Genomic DNA, 27,009 nt, shown 5'->3' with positions numbered 1-27,009 from the left:
TTGAACAACACGTTACAAATCAAAAAGAAACAAAAATAAATGACTAAGGCTGTGTGAGTTTTTAAAAATAAAATACATACAAACATATATTTATAAAGAAAAATCAACCAAACCATTTAACAAAAAGCAGTTATTGTTGTAGATCATTTGGTTTGTCTCACAAAAACAAAATAAGATAAGTGAACTAAATAAATAGAAAAAGAAAACAAGAAAAATACACATGAAAACATTAATACTTTAAACTTTAGCGTCTTTGCTTTTTTTCTTCCCCTTATAATAATTAACCTTTAAAACTTAAGTTTCTCAAGAGCAGATTTGCTGTAATTTAATTGCATGCATTTAATTTCTGAAATTGTGAGTCACTTAGCTTCTCTTGTACTATTTCATATTTAACTTGTTTTTATTTTTATGTTTGGCTTCCTCTTCTTTTCCTTCCCCTCTGCTCCTTCCTTTTTTTTATTTTTGTAGAAGTCGTGTTCGGAGTCTCTGTGAACTTTGACCCCTCGCGTCAGCTCTTTCTGTTTAAGGGGTTCGACCCCCCCCCCCCCCCCCAAAAAAAGGAAAGCGAACGAGGACCAAGAAAAAGGCGAGAAGGTTCTATTAGAAGAATAGATATTATTCTACTGTTGCCTGTCTGTTCTCAACCTTCACACCAACACAAAGAGTCCTTTCTCATCCTTAACAACAGCACTTGGTTTTTTCATTTACATGTTTTTTTGTTGTTGTTTGTTGTTTTTTTTTGCTTTTTTTTTGCTTCGGTAAAGTCTGTAACTCTTGATTATTAACGTAATAATTTATTTATAAAAGTAATACATATATATGTATATATATATAGTACCTTTGTTAAGAGATTACAGATTGGGCTAATTCTTACTAAATCCCAAACTGTAACAATTCACAGTTTTAATGCAAAAAAAATGATTGAAGGATTTAAATGAAAGAGATCGGAGCATGGCTTGCGGAGGAGGGGGGGGGGCTCGAACCTGTGGCTCCAACCAAACTGTTGGGCAAAAAACTGTCAAACCAAAAAAGGGGACTGTGAACCCATGAAATCTTTATCACCCCTCCCTCAATGCCTTTCAGTGACCCAAACCTCAAAAACAAAGCCTGCGAGAAATAAAACTGACAGCTCTCTTTCGGGATCCGATCCGGGAACACGGCAGACTTGTTGAAACTCTCAACAATATGAATGGAAAAGTCATGCAGCTGAACAAAAAGAACAAAAATCTATAAACATGAGAAATCCATCTTCTCCAGGGGAGTGCAGCACCCACAGGAGTCCCGGGGGTGCAGCACCCACAGGCCCCCCCCTTGCCATGCGGCGACTCCCCCCTCATACCGGCGTGGTGCGGCGGTTCGCTGTGTTGGTCTGGCTCGAGTCTTTCAGGTCCTTCTGGATGCAGTTGTGGACCTGCAGGAAGTTGTGGTCCCTCTCGGAGTTGTAGGTAGCGGTGGGCGTGCCGGAGGACTTGAGCGTGTCCCGGGGCAGCGTGTACATGGAGATCTCCGTGGACGGCAGCGCGCTGAAGCCCTTGAGGCCCACTGGCGAGGCGTCGCGGGAGTGCGACGGGTCCGTGGAGCGGGAGGAGGAGCGCGAGCGGCGCCGGTAGCGGTAGCGGTAGCTGGGGATCCGTGTGATGGCCGAGCCCTGGAGGTAGTCGGCGGCGCGCGCCCCTATCCGTAGCTGTCGATGGCGGTCGATGAACATGTGCACTGCCAGCACGCCAACCATCTCCGCCATGATGAAGGAGAGGGCGCCGAAGTAGAAGGACCAGCCGTAGGAGTAGCTGTTCTTCTTGGAGTCGCTCTTCGAAGGGTCGCCGGCGTTGGCTGATATGTACACGATGATCCCGATGATGTTGCTCAGGCCTGGAAGGGGTCGGGGGGGGGGGGGGGCGACACAAAGTACGAGTCAGGATGAGCTCATAGGAGAAGTTATTCTTAGTGTAATTTACAGGATCATATTCATGTCCACAGATTACTAATCCTGTCCAGCATGACTGATCTGAGACCCCTAATTACAAAAACACACACATATATATATATATATATATATATATATATATATATATATATATATATATATATATATATATATATATATATACTTTGTCTTGTTAGTTTAAGTCACTCATGGAGAAACACGGGTATTTGGAAAAGATAGATCGTGGGAAAAGTGTGTCAGGGACATTGTATTTTTAGAGACGAGTCCCAGTAGATAGCTGTTAGCCCAGCAAACAGGATCAAGAGAGAAGAAAAGAGGACAAGAGATGGAAGAATAGAAAAAAAGGAAAAAGATAGAACGACTTGTAGCTGCAGTACGAGAGACGATGTGAAAAAAACATGTTTTCATCTGGTGATGTAACTTTAATTTAGTTTATTCAGTTAGCACACAGTTAGCTCAATTTAGCACAAAGATTGGAAACAGCCAACTTTTTTGTGTTTTGGATTAAACACACGATATATAACAAGTTAATTAGTGATTTTAAAAAAGAGGCACTGAAAGTCAAGCTAGCTGTTTCCCCCTGTTCCCAGCCATTATGCTAAGCTAACCATAATGCTACAAAAAGCATGTGAAAATGACATGAAACCCCCAAATTAAAGTAAAATTACTGCATAATAAATATTTGGTGGAGATTTTTGTAGATGCTACTTGTGAACCAGGAAAAAGGCTTTTATTGTGAAGGGGGCTGCAGGAAGCAGTGATGGAAGAAGCATTCCGATATATTCTTAAAGTAAATGCAGCAATACAACAGTGTAGAAATACTCAGAAATAAAACTTAACTGGAAGTTAAGATGTCTCGCAATAAAAAAGTAAAAGTACCATTTCAGAGTTATATTTTACTGTCAGATTATAATTATTGAAGCATTAATGTGTTCATGACTTGAATGTTGCAGCCGGTAAATGTGCAGCTCATTTGCTTATACTTTGTATTTATGTATATAGTTGCTATAAAAAAATTACAATATTTCCCTGAAACGTAGCCTGAAGTGGAAATACTGCAGTACAAGTACGTCTACCATACAGTACTTAGAGTAAATGTACTCAGGTACGCTGCCGCCGCTTGACTCACCTGCAGACACAAAGAAGATTCCCGCGCTGAGGATGATGTTGTGGCGTGACTTGTAGAACTCGCTGGCAGCGATGCACAGGCCGCCCATGAAGAGCAGGATGACGCTGAGGATGGGGAAGATGCTGGAGGCTCGCACCGCACCTGGAGGAGGAAGAGGAAGAGGAAGGAAGAAGGAAGAAGGAAGAAGAAGAAGAAGAAGAAGAAGGAAGAAATAAAAAGCACATTAGAGTCCATTTCAGCATCTGCTGCTTGTGTGTGAGTCGCATCCTAATCAACACCCCATCAGGCCTGTGAAAGACTCCATCAACACTGTATGTGTGTGTGTGTGTGTGTGTGTCCAGGGTTACCCAACCTTATGTAATCACACCGCTCCTCTCTCTCTCTCTCTCTCTCTCTCTCTCTCATCATGTGAACGGCCGTTGGGGCCTCTGGCGATGCATATGAGCCAGGGCCGCAGTGCAGAGGGATGCAGCCCCCGCCCCCCCTTCCCCCCATGCGAGTCCTTGAAGTTAAACTCCGTCCTTTTGCAGCTAATTATCAAGAAACTGGAAGATGGATATATACCACGTTGCTTTTGAGGTCAAAAATGGAGAGTGGCGCCCTCAATGTCGGGTAAAATTAGAGTTTGATTTGTTGTTTTTAGTCTCCAAACGCCCCCCCCCCCCCCCCCCCTCTCCTGTTTAACATGCACACTTAAACTTTCATCAGGCTGGTTAAATTTTCACCACTTCACCTCCACACGTGTCTGCCACCTCAGCACTTTCCCAGCTTCCCCCCAAAGTGCTGACGCCGGCCTGGGTGGATCGTGCTGAACTCGGCCCATCTGCCTGCCTACCTGCTGCCATTCACCCCCCCCCCCCCCCCCCGCCACTCTGACAGGGATCCACTTATCCTCTCTACCTGCACAGCACCCGAAGGCTCTGTGGCACTGCGCCGAGCTGGTGGGAAAGACACCCTGAGTCCACAGAAGCAGTGGAGGGGGGAGCGCAACCAGTGAAGGAAGTAACCATATTTGGACTGGAGGAGCGACGGGTGGATCTGATGAACACAAGCCGGCAGAGCAGCACCCTATCTAGATCCATGTGGATTCTGGTGAGAAGCTGCTGACAAAAGTGAGCTTTCATAATTCAAGGTCAACTTTACAGCTCAGTGTTAAAGTCATCTTAGTAGCTAACTAGCATTGGATGCGACCTGTCAATCAGCAGGTAAGCCCCGCCCCTAAAGCACCCCCTGCTTTCTGGTCTGGTGGACTCTAAATGGACCATAATGTACTAAATGAACATCATGCTGGATTGAAGAAGACTTGAAACTAGAGATTGGCATTCATTATTGTTAGTATTATCATAATAAATATGTATTCAGTGATTTTAGATATATATTAATGACTGCTATGTTGTATTTACATGACACTTTGGTCTTCGGTACTTGCGGCTTTTTGATTTAGTATTCATATTTAAATCACCTGTAATGTGGTTTAAGGATAGCAGTCAAGAAATATTGAAGTATTGTATACAAGCCGAAGAGCGCTTCGCTCCTTGGTGAATGTATTTGACCTTAATGTCTCAGCTCTCGTCTCCACGCATTCCTCCACAGAAGCAGCAAGTCACTCGCCATCCTCCATCTTTCTGTCTCTGTCTGCAAATCTTTTCTTTTTTCATCTCCATCTTTCCCTCACTTAATTCTCACTCAGTCAAAAGACAATTTTAAAGATAGAGTGCCTCCCCCCTCGTGCCACCAGAGGGGATTGTGGGGGTTTAGGGTTACTGGGTGAGATAAGTTGATTAAATATTAAGTTGTCCTCAGAGTTGAACCTGCCGCCGTGTCCCCTCTCTACATGCATCGCTCTTCCTAATATCCCTCCCTCCGTCCCGTTTGACCCTGAAGACATTGACACGGTGCTTTTTTTTTCATCCATCAGCTTCATCTGCAGAGACTAACGGTGGAGAGAGGGCCAGACCGAAGGTATCGATTGTTGACATAGGGTTAGGGTTAGGCTTTCAACTGTAAAATGTTGAAATCATTAAATCTGATCTCATTGTCCTCATAATTTAAGTTGTTGGAGACTGACTGTGAACCTGAACCTGACATTTGAAAACTACTAGTACTAAACTAAAGTATGTGGCCCCTCGAGGACCGCCAAATGTCGGATACACTGATGACTCCCAGACTTGACAATCAGCAGGTAGCCCCGCCCCTAAAGCATCCCCTGCTTTCTGGTCTGTTGGACTCTAAATGGACCTGTCAATCAGCAGGTAAGCCCCGCCCCTAAAGCACCCCCTGCTTTCTGGTCTGGTGGACTCTAAATGGACCATAATGTACTAAATGAACATCATGCTGGATTGAAGAAGACTTGAAACTAGAGATTGAGACCATAAACTCATGTTTTTACTGAGATAATACATCAAGAGAGAAGTAGGACCGTTTTTTTTACTTCTATACAACCAGAGAGGAGTCGCCCCCTGGTGGCCAGCAGAGAGAATGCAAGTTAAAGGCTCTGGCTTCACTTCTCAGGATCATCCTCTGGTCAGGATGTAGTCTGAGCAAAGCTTGTTGCCGTGCCGACGATGAGAATCGCTGGAGGTAGACATGTCAATAAGTACGCCCCGAGGGCGAGCGAGGCTGCCTCTACCTGAGAGGACACTTCATTTAAAATCAGTCCTCCCAACACGTCTTCACTTAAATGGTCCTCATTTATATAGCGCTTTTATCCAAAGCTTTACAGTAATGACTGACATTCACCCATTCATTCACACATTCACACACCGACGGCGGAGTCAACCACGCAGGGCGACAACCAGCTCGTCAGGAGCAATTAGGGTGAGGTGTCTTGCTCAGGGAGACCAGGCACTCAGCTAGGAGATCGAACCGGCAATTTTGCGGTTGCCAGCTAACCCTGAGCTAATCCCCCCTTCACTTCCAGCCGTTAGGGATCGGCCGAGTCCCCGTCAGGGTTCTGGATCCTGCCTGGAGGGATGTTTAAGCAATAGCAGCACCAGGAGGGCAGGCAGGCAGAGAGAGACAGACGGGTTGACAGATAGACGGAGACTCGTCTCTCCACAGAATCGCGTCCATGATACTCTGTGTTTAACATGTCCCACACAGGGTGAGACACAGATATTGATCTGCTGATAAATCGAGCTGATGTTGACCTTTAACTTTCAGCTCTCGGCTGATAATGTCACGGACTGACCGACAAAAGCTCAAACAAAAATATGTGGAAATAAATATGATATAATTGTGAGAAAATTAGAAGCTAACATTTTTTACTACCCTTCAACAAAATTACATAATATGTTTTTTTCTATGCAGTGAATTGATGCCTTTTTTGCTTGATTTAATATGTGACTTTTGTTTGGCAAGTATAAAAAAATTAAAAAAATACAAAGTCACATTAGGACCCATTTTGACTAAACTATATCTTTGGCCCAGTGCTGGAAAAATAATTTTAAAGTAAAATATCGACAGTAAAAGTCCTTGAGAGCTACCTTTGCAGAGGTGCGCTCAGGGGTGCAGAGCTGATGTCAGGATTGGGGGGACACAAAAGTGAATCTGCACCCATGGGTGTGCTATATTTTCCTGCTCTTTCTCAGGGAGCAGGGCTTAAAGAGCTGAAGATGAATACAGGAACATTCAGACAGACAATAATGTGGTTTTTGTTCCTGTTGTTGTGCTGTCAATCCCCTGTCCCCCAGTCCAATGGAAGTTTTGACCTCGCTGCTAATAGTGGATGACAGCAGCGACCTCGGTGGCGACCTCAGTGATGACCTTGGCGGCGTCTTGTGTTTCTGAAGCCCTTCGCCTCGGCCCACATGAAAGGAGGCTCCAGGGAGCCATGTGATTAGTGCCGCGGTCCCTGTTTTTGATTTGGGTTGAGGTCATGATCACAGAGAGCGTCGCATCTTCTGTCTCTACCCCCCCATGACACCCATGTGACACCGAGCTAAGGAGTGAGTTTCTGGGGGGCCGACAACAGCTCAGCTGCTTTCACCAACATATAGCCTTTTCGGTCCATTCTATGCTTTCCTGTCTCTTTGTGTGGCATTCAGTCAGATTCCCCATCATTGTCATTCCTCTACCTGTCCACTAGACTGTCCCACCTGTCACCTGACTCCCCCCTTCCCCCTTTCCCCTCCAGTTCCAGTCACATGACCATCCTGATCTCCATGTGTTGTGTGTTCTTTGCTTTCCAGACTCTGACACCTGAAACTTGTTACCTGCCGCTTTTGAACTTCTGCCGGATCTTCCTAGACTTTGGATTTGCTGCACCTTTTGGATCCGTTTGCCTTTCTGGTTTTTTAATGTCACCGTCCTGAATCCGTAAGTTGAATGAGTCTGCCTATGTTTGATTGGGGTCCTGTTGGTTTATTTGTTGGAAGAAGTATTCAGATACTTTACATCAGTTAAAGTAATAAAACCACACTCTGAAAATACTTAAATAAAAGTATAATAACCCTAAGTATAATCAGGGAAAGCAGCTTAAAGTACATCTGCTGATTATTTTCATTGTTTGGTTTGTAAAAATAGTGAAATTGTGTGAAATGCTTTCACAACTACCCAGAGCTCAAAGTGAGTCATAATGTTTTTCGTACAAAGCTTCTAAATTATTCAAATTATGAAAAAAATAAAAGCAGCAAATTTGTAAAAATGGAACCATGAAATGTTATACAAATAATATACATCTGCTTGTAATTAGTGAGCCTTCAAAGTGTTATTATGTGGAATTTGTTACCTTACCCGGGCTAGTTGTTCCTAAACTAAGCTAAGCTAAGATAAAATAAGCTAAGCTAAGCTAAGCTAACTGCCTCCTGGCTGCAGATTCGTATTTACCTTCCAGACAATCTTTGCATCAAACTACTGACAAGAACGTGAAGCATGTCTGCGTTCAGACAGACAGGCAAGCAGGTGTCTCGCTGCCCGGCCTGTTGTTGCCTAGTACGTAATGGAGGCCGCTTGGCCCCGCCCTCCCCCCGCCGCCCTGCCAGCATATGTGCCAACCTGCTCCCAGAGACGCAGGCTGAGAGCAGACACTGGGCCCTAGTTTCGTGGCGCAGCGCAGGGCGGCGCAGGGTGGCAGAGCCGGCGCAATGCAAGTTTCGACCCGCGCAGCCTTGCGCACGGTCAGTTCGGCAGTTTGGTGGATCGCCTGCGCCAAGATGGGTGTGGCGGCGCAGCAGGGGGAGGCGTCACAGATTCAGCTTGGCGTAGCGGAAGTTTCGTGGCAAAAAGCCTCGCCGAGACTGCGCTGAAAGCTCGCCAGCTCCAACCTGGTCTACTTTTGGCGCAAGGCGCAAGGCGTAAATGAAGTCCATTCATTCAAGGCGAATCACAGCTGGCGGAGTGGAAGTTTGGCTGACGGCTCGCAGTCCGCACACGTCACCGAGACCTCACAGGCAGGTTTCCACAGTTCCAGGCACATTTAAATGCAATAAATAATCACAACAAACACTATTTAATGCAACTAATTGAATCAACACGTGAATTTATATCTATATAGATTGTCCCGTCACATCTGACGTCAGATCAAAGGCGGATGGCACGCGTAACGGAAACTCAGCCTCTCGGACCAAAACATCTCCCTCTCTCTCTCCTGTTTTTTATAATATGGGCATTGTTATTATTATGATACGCGCGCACAGCGCGTGATGCGCGTGGTGGGAGCGGCGGCGCTGCTTCTGTCATCGGGTTGTCAAATGACGGAACTTGCACTGAACCTCCCCTAACGCATTAAAGGAGAGGAGAGGAGCTCATTTGATTGGTGAAGATCTGAATCGGCTGTATTAATCCCAGTCCACGCCTCGTCTCCTCCTCGTCTCCCACTCACGCCTTCTTCTCCTCCCTCTTTCCCACTTGCGCCGGTGGGCGAGACGGGAGGTGTGCCTGCGCGAGCCCCGTCGGCGCGGCGCAGGGGCGCTGAAAGCTGACTGCGCCTGGTCTACGAAACTAGGGCCCACTGTGTGGACGGCATCAATTGGCACTCTGCAGCCGGCCGGCAGACACCTCAATGGAAGTCGGCCGTGCAGCGAGTACAGTGGCGCAGCATGCACGCTGCTGTTTCTGCAGCAGCTCGTCCTCCTCCTTGGTGTCCGGTTACATCATGCATGCAACCGCAACAACATAAGTAAAGGTACTAATACTACAGTGTAGAAATACTCAATTACAAGTAATGCATTCAAAACTTTACTTCAGTACAAAAGTATTAGTATCAAAATAAAGTACCAAAAGGAAATCTTGAAAACATGTGTTCATGACTTTAATGTTTCAGCTGTTAAAGCTATATATAATTCTAACCTGTAATAATCATAATTTTATCAATATTTTGCACATTCTGATTAGGAATTATTAATTCAAAATATACATCAACACTGTCAAAATATAAGCTTAAGGAGGTGAAAAAGATAAATTCACTTTTCCACCAAAGTAATCTCACATATATTTCTGCTTTTCTTTACAGTCGGTTTAAATCCTATTAAATAGGTCAAAGGAATCTCAAACAACATAACGTTGTGAAACATGTTTAAAGTTTATCCACAAATCTCACTCAAAATCGGGTTGCTACGGCAGTAAAGGCTGGAAGTTCAGCTAAATCCAGAGAACAGATTATTAATCCTTTGCTTTCTATCTGAATTAATAATTAAAAATGTCACATTTGGACCTTTTATTCTATTCAACAGACATCCATGGAAAAAAAACTAAAAATATAACTAATGTGACGCCCACATAGGCTACTGTAACTATGTGGACAAATGTGAACGATGGCATCTCTGTCCTCCATCCTTCCTCTTCTCTCTCTCTCTCATTGACAGGGTTGAGAGGAAATTAGCATTGGCTCTTAATCAGCCTCCCCCAGCCCAGAATGTGCTGATGTGCAGGACGAGGTCATGCTAATCAGGTGCCTCAGCTCCCAGGCACATTGATTTAATACTACAAACGCTTATTAATCCCCTCCACACCTCCTCCTCAATACTGAGCCCTTGCGTCATCCCGGAGGTTTGACTCCCCCCACCCCCCTCCCTCCAAACCTGGACATCAAACATCTCTGACTGCCTAGTGCGTTAAAATGTGTGAAACAATGTGCAGAGAGAAAAAGGAGGAACTTAGCTTTGGTGGCTTATTTCTGAATTTGCAAGAACGCTGACTCAGCAGTTTGTCTAAAAGCTTATGAGTCCTGACAACACACCTTGCAGGCAGAACGCTGTGTGACTTTGAATTGATTAGAGAATAAACGAAAGTCTCACTTGCTGGCGTTTTCTAAACGGAACGAGAGTGAGAGCTGAGATGTTTTTGAAGACGCCGCCGGGACTTCAGCTGCATGTTTACATACATTTCTTTTTTTTTACATTTCTGTTGTCTTGATGATTTACTTGGCAGTTTCATCTAATTCCTCATTTCTTCCTCATCCGTGAATCTATGATGAAATATTCAGGATAATCAACAGGAGACACAATAATCAACTATGATTATGTAAATTTGATATTTTTGGGTTCTAGACAAAACGAGCAACTTGAAGACGCCACTATCTTATTAACTAAACAGTTAATGGAGAAAGGAATCGTGGGGATTAACCAATGATTCATCCCAGTCGAGAATGCCATGACCGGTTCCTATATCGTGTCGTTTATCTGCAGAAGCTTGTTTCAGTCCAAAGATTGACAAATTAAAGTAAATTAAATATGTTCCTTTTGAAAATCATCAACATCTTCCCACAAAAGCCATTTGATTTGTCTGACTTTTTATATAAAAAATGATGAATCTCCCAGATGCATCATGGGAGACTCTTAAAGGGGAAGTACCATAGAAAACTAACTTTCAGTGCTTTTGCACATACATGTGAGTATCTGGAGTCCCTGCTGACCCCCATCCAGGCTCATTAGAATATCCCGCCCCCATCCGAGTAGCTCCGCCCAGCTGGAGAACTACTGTTACGTTTTTTCTCACAAGCCAATCAGAGCAGACCAGGCTTAAAGAGACAAGCATGAAAACTGTAGGAAACGGCTTCTTGAGCAGAGAATTAAGTCACGTTTCCCTCTGTGTGCATTGTTATCAGAGCTGCTCTGTGTTTTGCTGACCCTTTTTAGTGCACGAGCCCCCCCGAGAACTGCTGTGTCACATTAAACGTAAACGCACAGCGACGGGTCACTAACGCAGTTAAAGAGCCGCCTCACTGAAATCACTTCACATCACACAATTAAAGTTCCCTTCCACAGAAACACATTTCAATTACAGTAATTACCCTCCAGTCGGCCGGCCTGTCGGATAACACATGACAGCCGGGAGCTTAGCGTGGCCAATCCCCACGCTGTCAGCAGGGCAGCGAACGCCACACACCGAGGAGCAGCTTTAGTTACACCGATATTATTCTGCTCAAACACCGAGGTCACAAATATTTAGGTCCTTTATCCTCATGACATCTGTGTTCTCTCCAACCTCAGTAAGAATCAAATAAAAGAATAATTCAATGTCTTATTATTGTTATAATTGCTTTTATGAGAATATCTCATGTTGAAAAACTATAACTAAAACTCTGAGTCCAAACCAGTCTCCCTCATCTCTATGGCAATCCACCATAACCGCCAGAGACCTGCTGCATTATGCTTATACTGTATATCGCTGTAAAAGCAATGCATTCTTGGAGTCAACGCTTGCAATCCCATGATCCCTAATTCTGAATTAAGATTACAGCATGTCACCCCCCAAGACAAAGATGATAGCTTTTAATTTATTGGGCCGGGGCGTTTATGTGTCGGTCGATGAGACTCCTTTTCTTTGTTGTCTTGGTTACGGACTTTGAGGGAGAGGATGCTCAATGTGAGGATGCTGAATGTGAAAGAGCAAAACTTCTTCACCTGGGTATTGATGTATTACACCTACAACCTCAGGTCACATGGAAGCCCTCCTGGTGAACCTCCCCACACACACACACACACACACACACACTCGTATTGCCCCCCCCATGCGTGTCCTGCTCCAGACCCATTGATTTTATAGGGTGACGCCAGAGCTGGTCCAGGCCAGCGTCCAGTCTGCCGCGAGGCCTCAGGGTGACCCAGGCTGTGACACGCCTGCCCTTCTGTCATCAATGTCAGCGGATACTTGCCGTCCCAAGCATGCAAACACCGGCAGTTTAACGCTGACTCGGGGCAAATAAACACAAGATCACAAGAAAGTGAATCTAGAAGGGGGGGTCTCCCGATCGCTGCATCTGAATACAGTGCATGTGTGTTAGTTTACAGTAGGAAGTGGGACACGCTGCAGGATGATGGGGGGTAGGATGGGGGGTTGAAGCAGCAGACGATGAAGCAGCAGACGATGTTGTGGCCGTCAGCAGAGAAACCCACACAAGCCTCAACAAAAACCCATAAAACAACCTGCTGATTTAAATGATAATTAATTAAAATAATAAATAATAATTAATATTTATTTTATATTAATGTATTTCATGACAATCAATTAATTGCTTCATCATTTTTCTAAGAATATATTTAAACATTTTTTTATTTATTTAAAAAATATATTTTCAGAAAAAACAATTATGAAAATAATCATCAGCTGCAGAACTAGTTTTTTTATTTTACAGAACAACATAAAAGGGTTATTGTTTAAATGAATGAATCTGCTTTATAGTATGAGCCATTTTCTCAATTCATTATTCATTCACTATGAATAAAGTAATAATAAAAAAATCACAATTTCCTGAAGGTGAATTTATACCCCACATTGAATTGATTCTGATATAAGAGACAGAAAATAAAATCATAGATTATCCAAATGCTATTATTTCTCAGTATTATGATGATACACAGGAGTCTCACACACACACACACACACACACATCCTTGCTTCCCCCCTCACGTCATCTTCTCCTCTCCACGTTACAGTGAATTCTCCAGTTTAGCATTAATAGCTTGCATAACTGGGGCGTTTTCTTCCCCTCTGTCTTCTCCCTCAGCTGCTTAGCGCCCAGTGGAGGAGTGGCTGATGGGAGCTCCGACACGCCATGATCTAAAAACCCACCGGCGCTTCAGTGTGCCTCAGCTGGCTTATATAACCCTGCGTGGATGTAGCAAACCGCCTTGCATGAGCTACTGGTGTGTGTGTGTGTGTGTGTGTGTGTGTGTGTGTTTTCTCTGCTCTGCAACATCAGCACCAAACATCTCCCTTCTCCTCTATGCTGAGTGGTGACATCACTGGTGTGTCCCTCGATTTCTCTTTTTTTTATGTAATTTTTTTGGACCAGCGAGCTTTCCAATGACGTCACATCCGCCAGGGCCTTCACCTGAAGTGACATCATTTCTGTTGCATAACTCCCCCCCTCCTGTGAGAGAGCAGAGGCAGCTTTTCTCGCTCTCTGACCACCCTGAGGTGCCGTGAAACTCCGCATTATGGAAAACACCAGGTGTGTGTGTGTCTCTCTGTGTGTGTGTCCACAAAAATGTAAATGTAAATATACACAATGTTTAATACGGTGATGCTGCACACTGAGATCTTCCGCCGTGACCTCTTTAAAAAAAAACGCTTGATGCTCCGAGTCGTCATTGTCGGTGTCAACAGGAACTGCACAAACTTTCTGACAGGAAGTATTCCGGGTGTGAGGGTGAAGAGAGACAGCGATGGAGAGAGAGAGGCCTGACCTATATAAGAAGGAGGCTGAAATATTTATGGATGTGAGTGTCCTAATTGGCAAGCCACTGGGAGCACTGCGGCCTTCTCCTCCAATCACAGCCTGGGAAGAGGTTAACACACACACACACATGGAGACAAGTGAGCGTCGATGGTCCGAGGGGCCTCCAACCCAGCGACCCCCCCTCCATGAAGACGGATCTGGCTCCTGCGTTGTTACACTCATTACCAGAGCGGTTGTCGTAGCCGTCCTCGCTGGCACATATGGACGGGAACAAGCGCTCAGAGCGCTCCGTCAAACGCAGCCTAATTGGCTGGGCTTAATCTTCGGCACTGTCACGCACCGCTCGCCTCTCCGGCGAGGCCTCGATTACTGCCCCCCCCCCCCCCCCCCACTCAGGCTGACGAGGAGACGGACACTTTCTGACTTCTAGCTGCAAAACCACTGTGCGGGGGAGTCAGCAGGGACTAAAGTTTAATGAGGCATATTATCAAATATACCAAAGAAATACACTTTATGAGTATTTCAAGCTCTTTGGGAAAGTGTACTGCTGTAGTAGTAGCCTACTTGTAGTAGTTTAGATAAATGACCTCAAGTGATGCCACTTGAGTCAGCGTCGGTTGAAGACTACAAATTTTGTTTATGTGGATTAACAAAACGTGAGGAGTCAGAAAGAAGTGATGGTTCGAGACTGAATCTCCCAATGAATTGATTTGCATTGTGGGTAATAAAGGCAGGAAGAAGAAACTGTCCATGAATCTGACCAAAAGGTCTCCTACAAAAACGACGTTCCCATACAACACTTTCAACCCCGTTTCCACGGGAACAGATTTATTTTTGGATCGAACCATTGCAGTTTTAAACTATTCAAAACAAAGCAAAATGCTACAAAACTACATAATTAGGTTTAATAAAAATTATGTATATTTTGGCTTAAAATGACAAAACAAAACCATCAAACTCCCAGTAAGAACAAGACCGCCCCACAAATTGTTACTGGGATTAACAACTCGACTGTAAGGGATTAAATTAATTTGCACTCCTAGGCTGTTACATGTGTTTCTGTAAACGATGGGGATTTTTTTTCTCCAATGTTGGTGATGCTTTCCACAAAAAAAAAAAAAAAAATCAGCTTTAACAGATTGTCTCAGAAAACCAATCTCTCCAAAAACAGGCGACACTTCAGTTACTGTCCTTCCAAAAAAAAATAAAAATGAATACCAATGTCAAAAATCTGCTCACTAGATTAACAGATTTATTGTTTGTATTTAAAATATAATTATTATTGGTGACTTGCCTGTTTTCTGTATTACTGGAAGCTACACAGCGACTCCTCAAATCGTCCAATCAGAAGAGAGCACCGGGGCGACGCTACACAGTTCATCAAGAGCTCCGAGTCATTGTTGTGACTTTTAGGATTAGCAGGGCAAATGAGCTCGACAAGCAATCTCTGTCTTGCTTGCACAAAGGGGGAGGGGGGGCAGAAATCAATGGGCTGTGTTTACAGGGGACACAGCTGACTGTAACACAGCCGACTGTAACACTGCACGTTGTGTTGCACACGGCCGGGCAGTGAAAACAGACTCGACTGCTTGGCAGGACTCAGCGAGCGACAGGCGGGCCAAGAAGAGCAGCTATATACTGGGACAGCTTGTAAAGATATATCCAGAGTGGGGGAGGAGGGGGGAGGAGGAGGGAGAGGGAAGCCTGATGTGGTCAAAAGAGAGACAAAGATACTCACGTAAGAAGTACTCGGATGGGTCCGCTTCATAGTCCGTCTCCTCGGGAAAGTGGTCTATCTGTTTACACATCCCTTTGAAGTTTCCTGTAAAGAGGAAACAAAGATTTCAGTCAACAGTTCAGTCACTAACCCTAACCCCATAACCCTAAACAAAGATTTCAGTCAACGGTTCAGTCGCTAACCCTAACCCCATAACCCTAAACAAAGAGTTCAGTCAACGGTTCAGTCACTAACCCTAGCCCTAAACAAAGAGTTCAGTCAACGGTTCAGTCACTAACCCTAACCCTAAACAAAGAGTTCAGTCAACGGTTCAGTCGCTAACCCTAACCCCCTAACCCTAAAAAAAGAGTTCAGTCAACGGTTCAGTCACTAACCCTAACCCTAAACAAACAGTTCAGTCAACAGTTCAGTCACTAACCCTAACCCCATAACCCTAAACAAAGAGTTCAGTCAACGGTTCAGTCACTAACCCTAACCCCCTAACCCTAAACAAAGAGTTCAGTCAACGGTTCAGTCGATAACCCTAACCCCCTAACCCTAAACAAAGAGTTCAGTCAACAGTTCAGTCACTAACCCTAACCCCATAACCCTAAACAAAGAGTTCAGTCAACAGTTCAGTTGCTAACCCAAACTCTAACCCACAAAAACACGATCATCAACAGGGGGGCCCCTAGAGGGGCCACGGTGTTACTGCAGGGGGGGCCCTGAAATGATCCCAAACATTTTTCTTCTTCTTTTTTTTATAAATGTTTTATTAAGCACCAACAAATGAAAGTAATGCAATTACAACAGAGGTACAGTGCTCATTTTACTAAGTTACCCCCTTTTCCCTCCCTCTCTCACCCCTCACCCTTTCAGCCTCGGGCTACAAGCACAGACAAACAAACAAGCAGACAAAAAAACTAAAATACAAAGGAACCTCAGAAGAAATGGCTAATTATTATAGTACGAAGAAGAGAGGAACATTATAATATAGTTCAGTCACTCATTTGGTTCATCAGGCAATCGTGTCAATTAGAGATATAAACAGTCTCCATATTTTATCAAAGTTCTTTGGAGAACCTCTCAGCGAGAACCTCAGCTTCTCCAGCAGAATGTCCTTGATCCATCAGCAGGACGTGATTCCACTGCAAGTATAAATCTTCCTGTTTGTTGAATATTATGTTGAGAAATTGTGATGTATGTCAACATGAATCAACAATTATTATTTTAATGTCTTAGCATTGTATATCATTACAAAGTACTGTTATACATGGAACTGAAGGCTGCACTACACATTATTATTGGCCGGTTTAATAAGAAACATTATACGTTATAGGGGATCCCTCCACCGGGTCTCTATAAGCCTTTGGGGGTCCTTGGCCTGAAAACGTCGAAGGACCCCCTTTTTTTTCTTGTTTCCAGAAGATGCTTCTTTGGAAACCTGGGCGGCGTAGGCCTCGCTGGCAGCAGGCGGCGGCTTGTAAATGAGAGCGGCGCAGCTGGCGCCGACCTGGAGCCGCTCCAGCTGGCGTGCTGAACGGAGGGAACCTCAGCTCTTAATGCTCGCTTGACCGACACCTCACCGTCCGGCCAGGAAGCAGCACGCTGGCTTCCCCTCGCCCTCCCACGTCCTCCTGTCTGCTCACTTCCTATTATTTATTATTATTATTAACCTTTTATTTATTCATTAACAGCCACAATAATCAAACAACATATACACAAATAACAGCAGACATATCAGGGGGTCTGAATAAAGACATAAAGCATAGTTTGTAAACATTTTATATGCTACACAGCATATAAATAGCTTTTTTTTTAATAGCTTTTTTGTTGTTGTAGTTGTTTTGTTTTTAGAATTTAAAGTTTACTTAATGTATTGTTTGAATTTATCCATCCATCATCTACCGCTTATCCTGTATTCAGGGTCACGGGGGGGCTGGAGCCGATCCCAGCTGTCATTGGGCGAAGGCAGGGTACACCTGGACAGGTAACCAGTCTATCACAGGGCTGACATGTAGAGACAGACAGGTAACCAGTCTATCACAGGGAGACATGTAGAGACAGACAGGTAACCAGTCTATCACAGGGAGACATGTAGAGACAGACAGGTAACCAGTCTATCACAGGGCTGACATGTAGAGACAGACAGGTAACCAGTCTATCACAGGGAGACATGTAGAGACAGACAGGTAACCAGTCTATCACAGGGAGACATGTAGAGACAGACAACCATTCACGCTCACATTCACACCTACGGGACATTTAGAGTCACCAATGAACCTCTCCCCATCCTGCATGTCTTTGGACTGTGGGAGGAAGCCGGAGAACCCGAAGAGAACCCACGCTTACACGGGGAGAACATGCAAACTCCACACAGAAGGAACCCGGGCCCGACCCGGGAATAGAAACCGGGACCCTCTCGCTGTGAGGCGACAGTGCTACCCACTACACCACCGTGCAGCCATTGTTTGAATTCATTTTCGAAAATTAAAAATAGTTTACGATTTTTATTTATGTATATGTCATTTTGCAAGTCATAGTATCAAATGTATAATATAGTAATGGTTTGATTTGGTAGAAGAATAAGAACCAATTCAGAGTAATAAATGTACATATATCATATATAAAAGTGGGGACAAGACGAAGTAAGATGCGACGTGTTTGGCATTGATGAGGTCACTCAAGGTGGCGTGACGGGGGGATGCCGAGGCGTTTGATTGGATCAGATTAGCGTTTTCATTAACGTCTTTATCTCTTGTCGCTCTAATTAGGCAAACAGGTGTTGGTTACCATGGCGCCAGGTGTTGCTGAGGAGGTTTTTTGTTTTGGCAGTGAGGCATGATGGGACACAGTGGGGGGTATTACTTTGTGAGTGGCCCACATGCGAGAGGGAGAGAGAGGATAAAAAGGAGCCATCAAAGCGCCTGGCTCCGCTCTCACACCTGCGCCGGGGTTCGTGTCGGAGCTACCTGAGGGGTTGGCGCCCGCCGCAGTCTGTTCAGAGACTCGGGGACGGATGTGTCTCCGTGTTTGCTTTGATTGTGTCTATGGCAACTTTCCATTCAAATGTGGTGCGAAAATTTAACAGAGTTTTGCAGAAAATCAGTGAAAGATTATTCGTATTAATGCTAGTTTCCATCCATCACTGTTGGTTGATGTCTTTGTTTCATGATTTGATTTAATAATTACAGACTCTTTGTTGCTCTACGCGGATGTTTTCAACTCTTTAGTGGAAGTTTAAAGGCAGACTATGCAGGACTCGACCCTTCGCTAAGGCCCGCCTCCTGCCGCTACGCTGTTACCATGCAGCCCACACTGTCACTAAATGCACTCCCTGCATGAATATTATTACATTTTTTAGGAAAAGCTTTTTTTAGAGAGAATCAGACAAAAGGGGCTTAAACTGATTTAAAACAAGATAAAAGATAGAAGCTAAAGTGTCAAAGTGAACCACATCACCATGGCGATCGAGACACAATTAAGGAACAACACTGTTCATCTAAAGTCCGGTAGATCTTTATTTACTGTTCACAATCGTTAAAATGCTGAAGCTGCATGTGTTCACAAACGGTACCTTACCTAGCTAGCTTAGCATAGATGTGCTAACATAAGTAGCTCCAAAGTTGTTGTTTTTTTAAGGTAGAAACGTAATGTTTTAGAAACGTAAACCTCCTTCCAACCCCTGAAAGAGTATCAATGTTACACAACGTTGAACCAGGATCAGATCCAAATCCACAAAACCAGCTACCACCCGGTCGGAGGTTCACGATGCAACGCTATGATTGGCCAGCGTGTTTTTTTTTTATCAGGCATTTTCGCAGCTTCCTCTTCCTCTGGTCTCAGCAGATCCAGATCTTCCCACACAACGCTAGTGGATCACATGTGATCATTGAGAGGGATTTCTAAACATTAAAAAAATGCATATTATACACTGAAGTCACATGCTTCGTAAGTCTGTTTCCATTGCAATAAGTACACATTCCACCTCAGCCATTCCACCCTTTTTCTTTTTCCTTTGAATTCACTTTGACTTTTAAATTGAATAAGCACATAAAAATAGCTGGATAGAAAAAACATCTGCACAACATTTCACCAGTGGCGAGTGTGGGAACCTCGGAAACATGGGAAAAGCCATTAATCCTTAATGGACACAATCTAACGACTGTGTGTGTGTGTGTGTGTGTAGCTCTGGCCCATAATCAAAAAAACACTTTCCATCAACAGGTTTCTGTGAACGTTGGGAGGAGAGGGAGATGAAGATGGAGGAGGAGGGGGAAGGCCGGGAGGAGGAGGATGAAGACGTACAGCGAGGAGGGAGATAAATAATGGAGAGGACGGCATTTTGAAGGACAGAGCGGGGGGTGGAAAACATCAAGTTTGTTGATTTGTTTTTTTAGGCCTGGGTAATTGCTGAGCTAATCCAGAGTTTAACAGACCTGCACAGTTTTGAACTTGATGCTCTTGATTTTTAAAGCTCCTCTTTTCTGGCAGGAGATTAGAGCTGCTCCAATCAGCTGGAAGGTGATCTCTGTTAACCGGCACAGTAATCCTGTGGAGGAGATTCTGGTTGTATACTGTAGGTGTAACCCCCCCCCCCCCCAAATGCTGCTGGAGAGAGAAAACAACTGCTGCCTCTCAGAGCACATTTCACTCAAGGATGATGTGTTTTCATACGAGTACGTTTGGGCTCCCAGCGGGCCGTGTGTGTGTGTGTGTGTGTGTGTGTGTGTGTGTGTGTGTGTCTGCGTAAGATTTTTTGTTTTTGTTTTGTTTTTTTACAGCTGGCCGTCACATCCACATGTTGTGTAACAGCAGCTGTGGGAATGTGTGTGTGTGGGGGGGTACCACTTCAATTAGCGTGCTGAAAGATTTATGTGACACTTAACCGGCTCCAAAATGGTTCGTTTCTTGTAAGACATGTAAACTCAGCAGGCTGGTAAATGTTTTATAATGGCATTTTCATTTCAGAGATGTTTGGTGTCGAGGCATGCAGAGCTGTCTGGTCTGGACCATTACGAGATCTGGCGGGGGGGGCTTTTACCAGAGGCTCAGGTGTGTAGCGGGTCAAACCACTTAGCACTCTAGGAGGAAACACCTGTATTCACAGAGCAGCGCTCTCAGCATGATGATGATTTGACAGCAATGATCATTTCTTTATTGTATGTTTGAGACTAACCTAATTCAGCCAGTAGGAAGGAGATACAGTTTAAATATTGAAACACAAGAAGATGAAACATTAGCGTGAAGCATTGATGAACAAGGTGAAAGCGAGTCGAGCTTATTTGCGTAGCCTTTAATTACCGTGAACGGTCTCGAAGGGCTTTTGATAATTCATACAAGATTTATGAAAACCCTCGTTGGAGAACCAGGTTTTGAGATTGTGCTGAGATCCAGACGGGACTGGAACCTGCTCGGCCGGACTGGACGATATAAATCATGTGGTAATAATTTGTAGAGTGCTCATTAAAAGGGGGGGGGGGTTATCTAAGATCTCCTGCCTGATCCCCTCGGACCCCTTAGCCTTGGGGGGGGGGGGGGGGGGGTTGACCAGACTCACTCAATCAGCACAGTCACCTCTGCCCTCCCCTACAGTGGGGGAATGAGCTATGGGCTAACCCCCTGCCCCCCCCACATCACCCCCTGTCCTCCGCAGCCATAAAGCACTTCATTACGGCGGCGGCCCGGAGAGACCGAGGGGCACTCAGTGGTGCAGCGGAGAGGAAAGGGGGTTGGGTGGAGGTTGATTTATGGTTTCACACACCGTGAAGGCTCCGGGTCTCCTCCTGAGGGCCCAAAGGGGGGGGGGGGGGTGCTGATTGGTTAAAGGAGTCTGATGCAAAGTGGCTGCTGGTTATCAGACAGGAAGAGGAAATCAATCAATCTCTGAAGCTACTGACGACTTCCTGCCAGGTTTAAGGCAACCACAACACCTCTACAATTTTAATATAATGAAAGTCTGTGAATGTTAGAATCTTTGTGAAAAACGCGTTTGTGGGGTTTAAGAAGACAATTCTTCTTTCTCTCACCCGCTAAAGGAGCCTCCTGTCGCCATGGTTACAGTGAAGACACACATGTAAATAATGAAACCAGGAAGAATGCATTGTGGGGAAAAATGATCACGTATAATACATCTATTGTTATGATGTCACGTCCACCAACCCTGACCTTTCACCCCCCGACTGGTCCCTATGAATAATAGACTCATGAAACCTCAGACTTTCTGCTGGATTATGATACTTTTTCATCGTTTGAAATGCTGAGATATAAACGTATTATTCACCTGTTTGTAGGCTCATTTTATTAAATGGCTAAAAATCGTATAATTTTAATTCTATTTAAGGAAACATCATCTTGTTTTGATGACTGGCTGGATTATTATCTGTTTACCGTAAACTGATGGAGAGATAGAGAGAGAGGCTGCTGGTCGAGCTAGATAGACTTCTAACCAGAGAGAGAGAGAGAGAGACTGTGCTGTAATTTCATAAGCTTTTCTCAATAGAAACATTAGATACTTTCAAGGTAATAAAGAGACAATCAGTTTTCAGCTCTGCCTCTGCCTGACATTGTTTTCTATTTGTTTTCTAGTATTTGCAGCTATGAAATCAAACATTCATTCATCTGCATTGTTTAGAAACACGAGTTCTACACGGCAGACTAGAACTACCATGGAAAACTGGACGGAAGCCTGAATAAAAACCCAAATCCTTTAATTACAGCTAATGCTTCTCGTCTTAATAAAATATCTCAGTCAACCTCCAGAGTCAACGGCTCACTGCGATGGTCACATATGATCGTAGTGTAATGAATGTACTAAAAATAATGCTAATGCTCTGTGTTGCCCATGGCAACAACAAAAGCACTTAAGTTAGGTTTAGGAAAAAACATAATTGTTGGGCTTAAAATAAGTATGTAAATTAAGCAAAAATGAAAGTGTTATATAAGACATTGCGTACATTGGGACTCTACGGCGGTCTCCTGTTTGAAAGTCCTGTGTATGTTTGGCAAACAGACCTAGAGGGGGCCACGGTCCGGTCCAGTCCGGCCCACATCGAATTCACATTGGCTATTGAACTTATTGAGAACGGCAGCAAAGACGAATCCGTCGCAGACTTCCAAGGACACAGACGCTGATCGGCACACACACAACACACACACACACACGCCTCCAACGTGATCACAGCTGCCATGGCACCGCAGACAAAGGTTTGATGAGACACAAACACGGAGGAGGTGCATGATGGGAGGGGGGTCAGGAGGACTCTTGACTGAGTAGGAGAGAGCGAGAGAGAGAGACCACTTCTAGCTTGTCAGTGGGCGGCATTCTCAAAAACTTTCCAGGCAGCCACCGAGTGCGTCAGCATCCAGAAACCCCCTCCCCCTCCTCCTCCCTCCAACACACATAGACGGATGCCGGGCGAGGTGTCTCTTTTAACCCCCTGGACACACACACACACACACACACACACACACACACACACACATTAGTAGCAAGTTAGCCTGCGAGCTAGTGTTAGTGCTGCCACCGGTGTGTGTGTGTGTGTGTGTGCGTGTGTTGCCGCCGTTCCACTCGGGGTCAAACACAGAAGCGCGATTATTACAGCACCAAGCCGCCGATGGAAAGAGATATATATCGCACACGCGGGTCATTTAACAGCACAAATGAACGCAAATGGGCTCCTCCGGTCCGGCAGCATAGCGCGTATAAGTGCGTGTGTGTGTGCATGTGTGTGAATCCCCTGTGGATGAAAAAGGTAATGGGTTCACACATGTTACACGCTGACACCCCCCCCCCCCTCGTAATGAACAGCCCCAGCAGCAGTGACAAGAGCCCTAATCGCCTTATTCATCTTCATAATCACACCTTATTCATCCTTATAATCACTATATTCATCTTGGTAATGACCCCAGCGACGGCAGCGAGGCCCGTACAATGCTGCACCCCCCCTCTCCCATCACACACACACACACAGATGTAGGGTCTCCGCCTCTGCATGCAAAACATGCTTTTTTCATGTCAGTGCAGCAGCGGAGCTGTTTGTGTGACGGCTTAAAGACACAGGAGAGACAAGAAGTCTGAGCGTCTTAAGTTCATGTAATGTGACGTTTCGCACAGTGAGACTGAATACACAGACAGCCTGTAATTTCCCAGAGATATCTGATAGAATCGTTCAAGGATTTTTAGGGAAATGGTCGACGTGAAGGCCTCTGACTCATGAGAGCATGAGATACCATGAGTCTGTAGTTTTGTCTTTTAACTTCCTGTCTAAGGCGGAAGTGGGAATGTGGACTATAATCTGCTGCTTGCATGGAGGGATTACTGAACGGACCTACAGAAGAGACAGAACCAACCAGGGAGAGACTCCAAACATCAAGCAGCTGTAAACAGGCTCCAAGAGACTCACAATGACTACAAATTATCTGCAAATGATCACATAAAAATGCGAAACATGTAAAATATATACAAATATAATACAAAAATAATACACAAAGAAACGGAGCCGAGAGAGGGGCAATATTCCAAGAAAAAAATGGCAAATTTGCTACTTTATTATAGCGGCCATAGAAGAAGTAAACACGTTGATTGACCGGATGTTTGCCGTTGCTATGACAAAAAGTGAAAGCTACCGCTAACATCTTAGCCTAACCAACCCGATCAATAAACACATAAGATGACAGTTTGAACTCATAAATAAAACCAACAACCATTCTCTGAATATTGCCCCCCCTCTCGGCTCCATTTTCCCCCCTATATTGGCCCTGATACGCCGTTGTAGCAAATCATAATCCGTCCATGGCTACTTTTGTCTTTTATTTATTGGTTCTCTTTAAAAAGCGTTCTGGTTGTAATCTCTGCTCTCTCTGTTATTACAAAATGAATGAGAATTTGACCTGCGATGGTGTGAGACTGAAGGGAAAAAGACTCCCGTTAAAAAAACGGAAAAGAGAAATATTGCTTGATATTATGATATCTTGTTATTTTGAAACAAGTTATTGTTCCTTCTCGTGGTTTCACTCCAACTCTCTCTATGATGAGATGTTTTCCGCTTTCTTCCGGATCACATTTGATAGAACATAATTTATGTATGTGAATGCCCCTGGAGTGCAAGATGAGTCATCAGAAACGTTTTACAGGAAGAGAAGGGATGTAAATGTAAAATAATACATAATCAAAAATGTATAAAAAAAAATGTGTTGCAACTGAAGCACCAGTTTAAAACACCTAATATGTATTAAAGCTTTAACACTTTAATTTGAATGCAGCGTTTGCAGATGAAGGCCGTGGAGACGTCGGCAGGTTTCTGCAGGTGATGTGGGAGGCGGCTAATGGGAGGCAGCGAGGTGCCGTCGGGGTTCAGCTCGTTGGAGGATGACTGACAGATGCTAGACAGTCATTTGACCTCCCAGCGACTCGGCTCAAAGCCAGCTCCTCTCGCCCCCTGAACGCCGGGACGACGTCCGTCTGTCTGCCTGAGCTCCTTTGTGGGCAGGTTTACTCCCGAAACGACGGGGTGATGGAGATGTGAGGAGGAGGAGGAGGAGGAGGAGGAGGAGAGTCGCCTGTGATCCACCAACAAAAGGAGCAGCAGACTTGCAGGGAGGCCAGGAAACCTCCTCGTCATATTTACTTCACCCCGCCGCTTTCCTCGACTCCTCTCCTTTCAATCACTCTTTATTTATAGCATCCTGGTTTTAAACTCTATCTGGCCTTTTTTCACCTCGAAAGGAGCTTTGATTATGCTGGCCGACTTCCTGTCTCTTACCTTGCTCTCTGTTTCTGGTGTTGGAGGAGAAATAAGTTCTAATAATGAAAGCACGTGTGTTTTAGATGAGCAACGCAAGGACTTTTTCTCTGGAGGACACGTTTTGTCATTTAATTTGGAGGACATGTTATTTCTTCTTCTGTTCAACAACACGGAGGAATAGATTTCAGTCAACATTAGCTCCACCGCTTCAGTTCTGGTCTCAACTGTTTTCAGTGACGTAATCTAGAAATGTAGTCAAAACCTCCAGCAGCATCAGACTTTCCGGGCTAAAGGATGGATTAGTGACTAGACTCAGAGTAACACAAACTGATCACAAAGGGAAAAGACCATAAACATGCAAAAAACCTGACTTCAAATGACTCAAAATAACTACAAAGAGATGCAGAAACACACAAAATGACTATAAAGAGATGCAATCTAAAATGATGTATAACAACAACAAAAGAGATCGAGAAAATAGAAAATTATCACAAAAATGTCAAAGATATGCAAAATGAATACAAGGAGATGCAAACCAACTAAAAGTGTGTAAAGCAACAATAAAGAAGAAAATGACTTCAAACAAGACTGAAAACGACCACATAAAAATGTGAAAAATTACGAAATATATATTCCAAATGACTACAAGGAGCTGTAAAAGAACTACAAAAAATAGAGAAAATTCCTTAAAATAAATGTGAGGGAAAAATCCTTAACATATGGCAAAACTAGAAAAAAAAGAAACAAACAACCCAAAATTACTGCAAAGGTGCTGAAAATGGACACAATGACCAAAAACATATAAAAAAGAGATGCACAACTACACAATGTATATAAACAGCCACATACAATGTAAAGGTCTGGTGTGCCGTTTCTATGGAGACCGGGTGGGGGCCTCCTCCAGGTCTGTTCTCAGGGGCCCGTCATGGTTAATAATCCGTCCGTGTGTCTCAGTTTTATTGTTTTTCAGCTCCAGTACTGAACGCTTCTTTGATTCTCCACATCAACCAGCCTCCTGTCGGAGTTTAATAACCCAGGAGCAGACGGGCGGCGCCGTCTGAGCCGAGATGCCGTGGACACGTGGGGTCACGGCGCCGGGGCCAGGAACCACGACGAAGGGCCAGGATGAGATCTCTCATACCCCTTTTCCACCGAGGCATTTTGAGGGCCGGTTCGGAGCCGGTGCCCAATCGCGAACCAGTTCTTCCTGTTTCCACAGACAAAGAGCTGGCTCTCGGCCTGGAAAACTGGTTCCCGAGCGGCCCCAACTCTTTGCTGGGCTGGAACCGGGCCCGGCTTACGTTAGGGGCTGGGGGCGGGGTTAACGCTCGAGGCAACGGGGGAAAATACGCCGCTGCGGAGTTTTACTAACGTTACTGTTCCCGGCAAGTTTCACTTTTAAATTGTTTCACCTCGTTGCAAACCAACGACACATTTCTGTTTAGTTTACCAAGCTAGTGATTACGTTCGTAACAGCAGCAACTAGTGGCTTTGCTTCCTCGGGTAATGTAGGCTGACCGGCTAGCTAGCCAGCTAGCGTGATATTGCTAACAACAACGTTAGCATGCCACTTTCTGACTGCCGTTGGCTCACTAAACGTTACCAACTACCAACGTGACTTAACATATCTGTGTTCACAGCGTCGTGGACACGTTTGTGATTAAACCGCTGTTCTCTGGTTTGTGTTCGTAGAGCTGTCGGACATCGGCGATATTGAACGGAGGTCCAACCTGCAGATGACTAAACATTCTGATCTATTGATCACACACTGTTGTGATTTTAGTGTTTTGTGTATTTTATTGTTATTGTATTATTTACCAAAATAAACACTTTTTCTGAAGAGACATGTCT

At 44.6% G+C, this 27,009-nt stretch overlaps 1 protein-coding gene across 1 annotated transcript in view; it reads right to left on the bottom strand.

The window, feature by feature from the left end:
- Window positions 1-1,025: 1,025 nt before the first annotated feature.
- The window catches only part of cacng2a (calcium channel, voltage-dependent, gamma subunit 2a), a 51,317-nt gene continuing 25,333 nt past the window's right edge, over window positions 1,026-27,009 (bottom strand). The window contains exons 2-4 of the mRNA XM_084036279.1: window positions 15,434-15,517; window positions 3,075-3,215; window positions 1,026-1,869 (exon numbers count right to left, since the gene is read on the bottom strand). Of these exons, the coding sequence (XP_083892405.1) occupies window positions 1,334-1,869; window positions 3,075-3,215; window positions 15,434-15,517 (761 nt within the window). The 3' untranslated portion in view covers window positions 1,026-1,333. The remainder of the gene's footprint in view (window positions 1,870-3,074; window positions 3,216-15,433; window positions 15,518-27,009) is intronic.

This window comes from Eutrigla gurnardus (assembly GCF_963514095.1).
Source record: "Eutrigla gurnardus genome assembly, chromosome: 20".
Taxonomy (NCBI): domain Eukaryota; kingdom Metazoa; phylum Chordata; class Actinopteri; order Perciformes; family Triglidae; genus Eutrigla; species Eutrigla gurnardus.
Note: the sequence above shows the minus strand (reverse complement) of the source record. Positions and strands in the feature narration are given on the sequence as shown.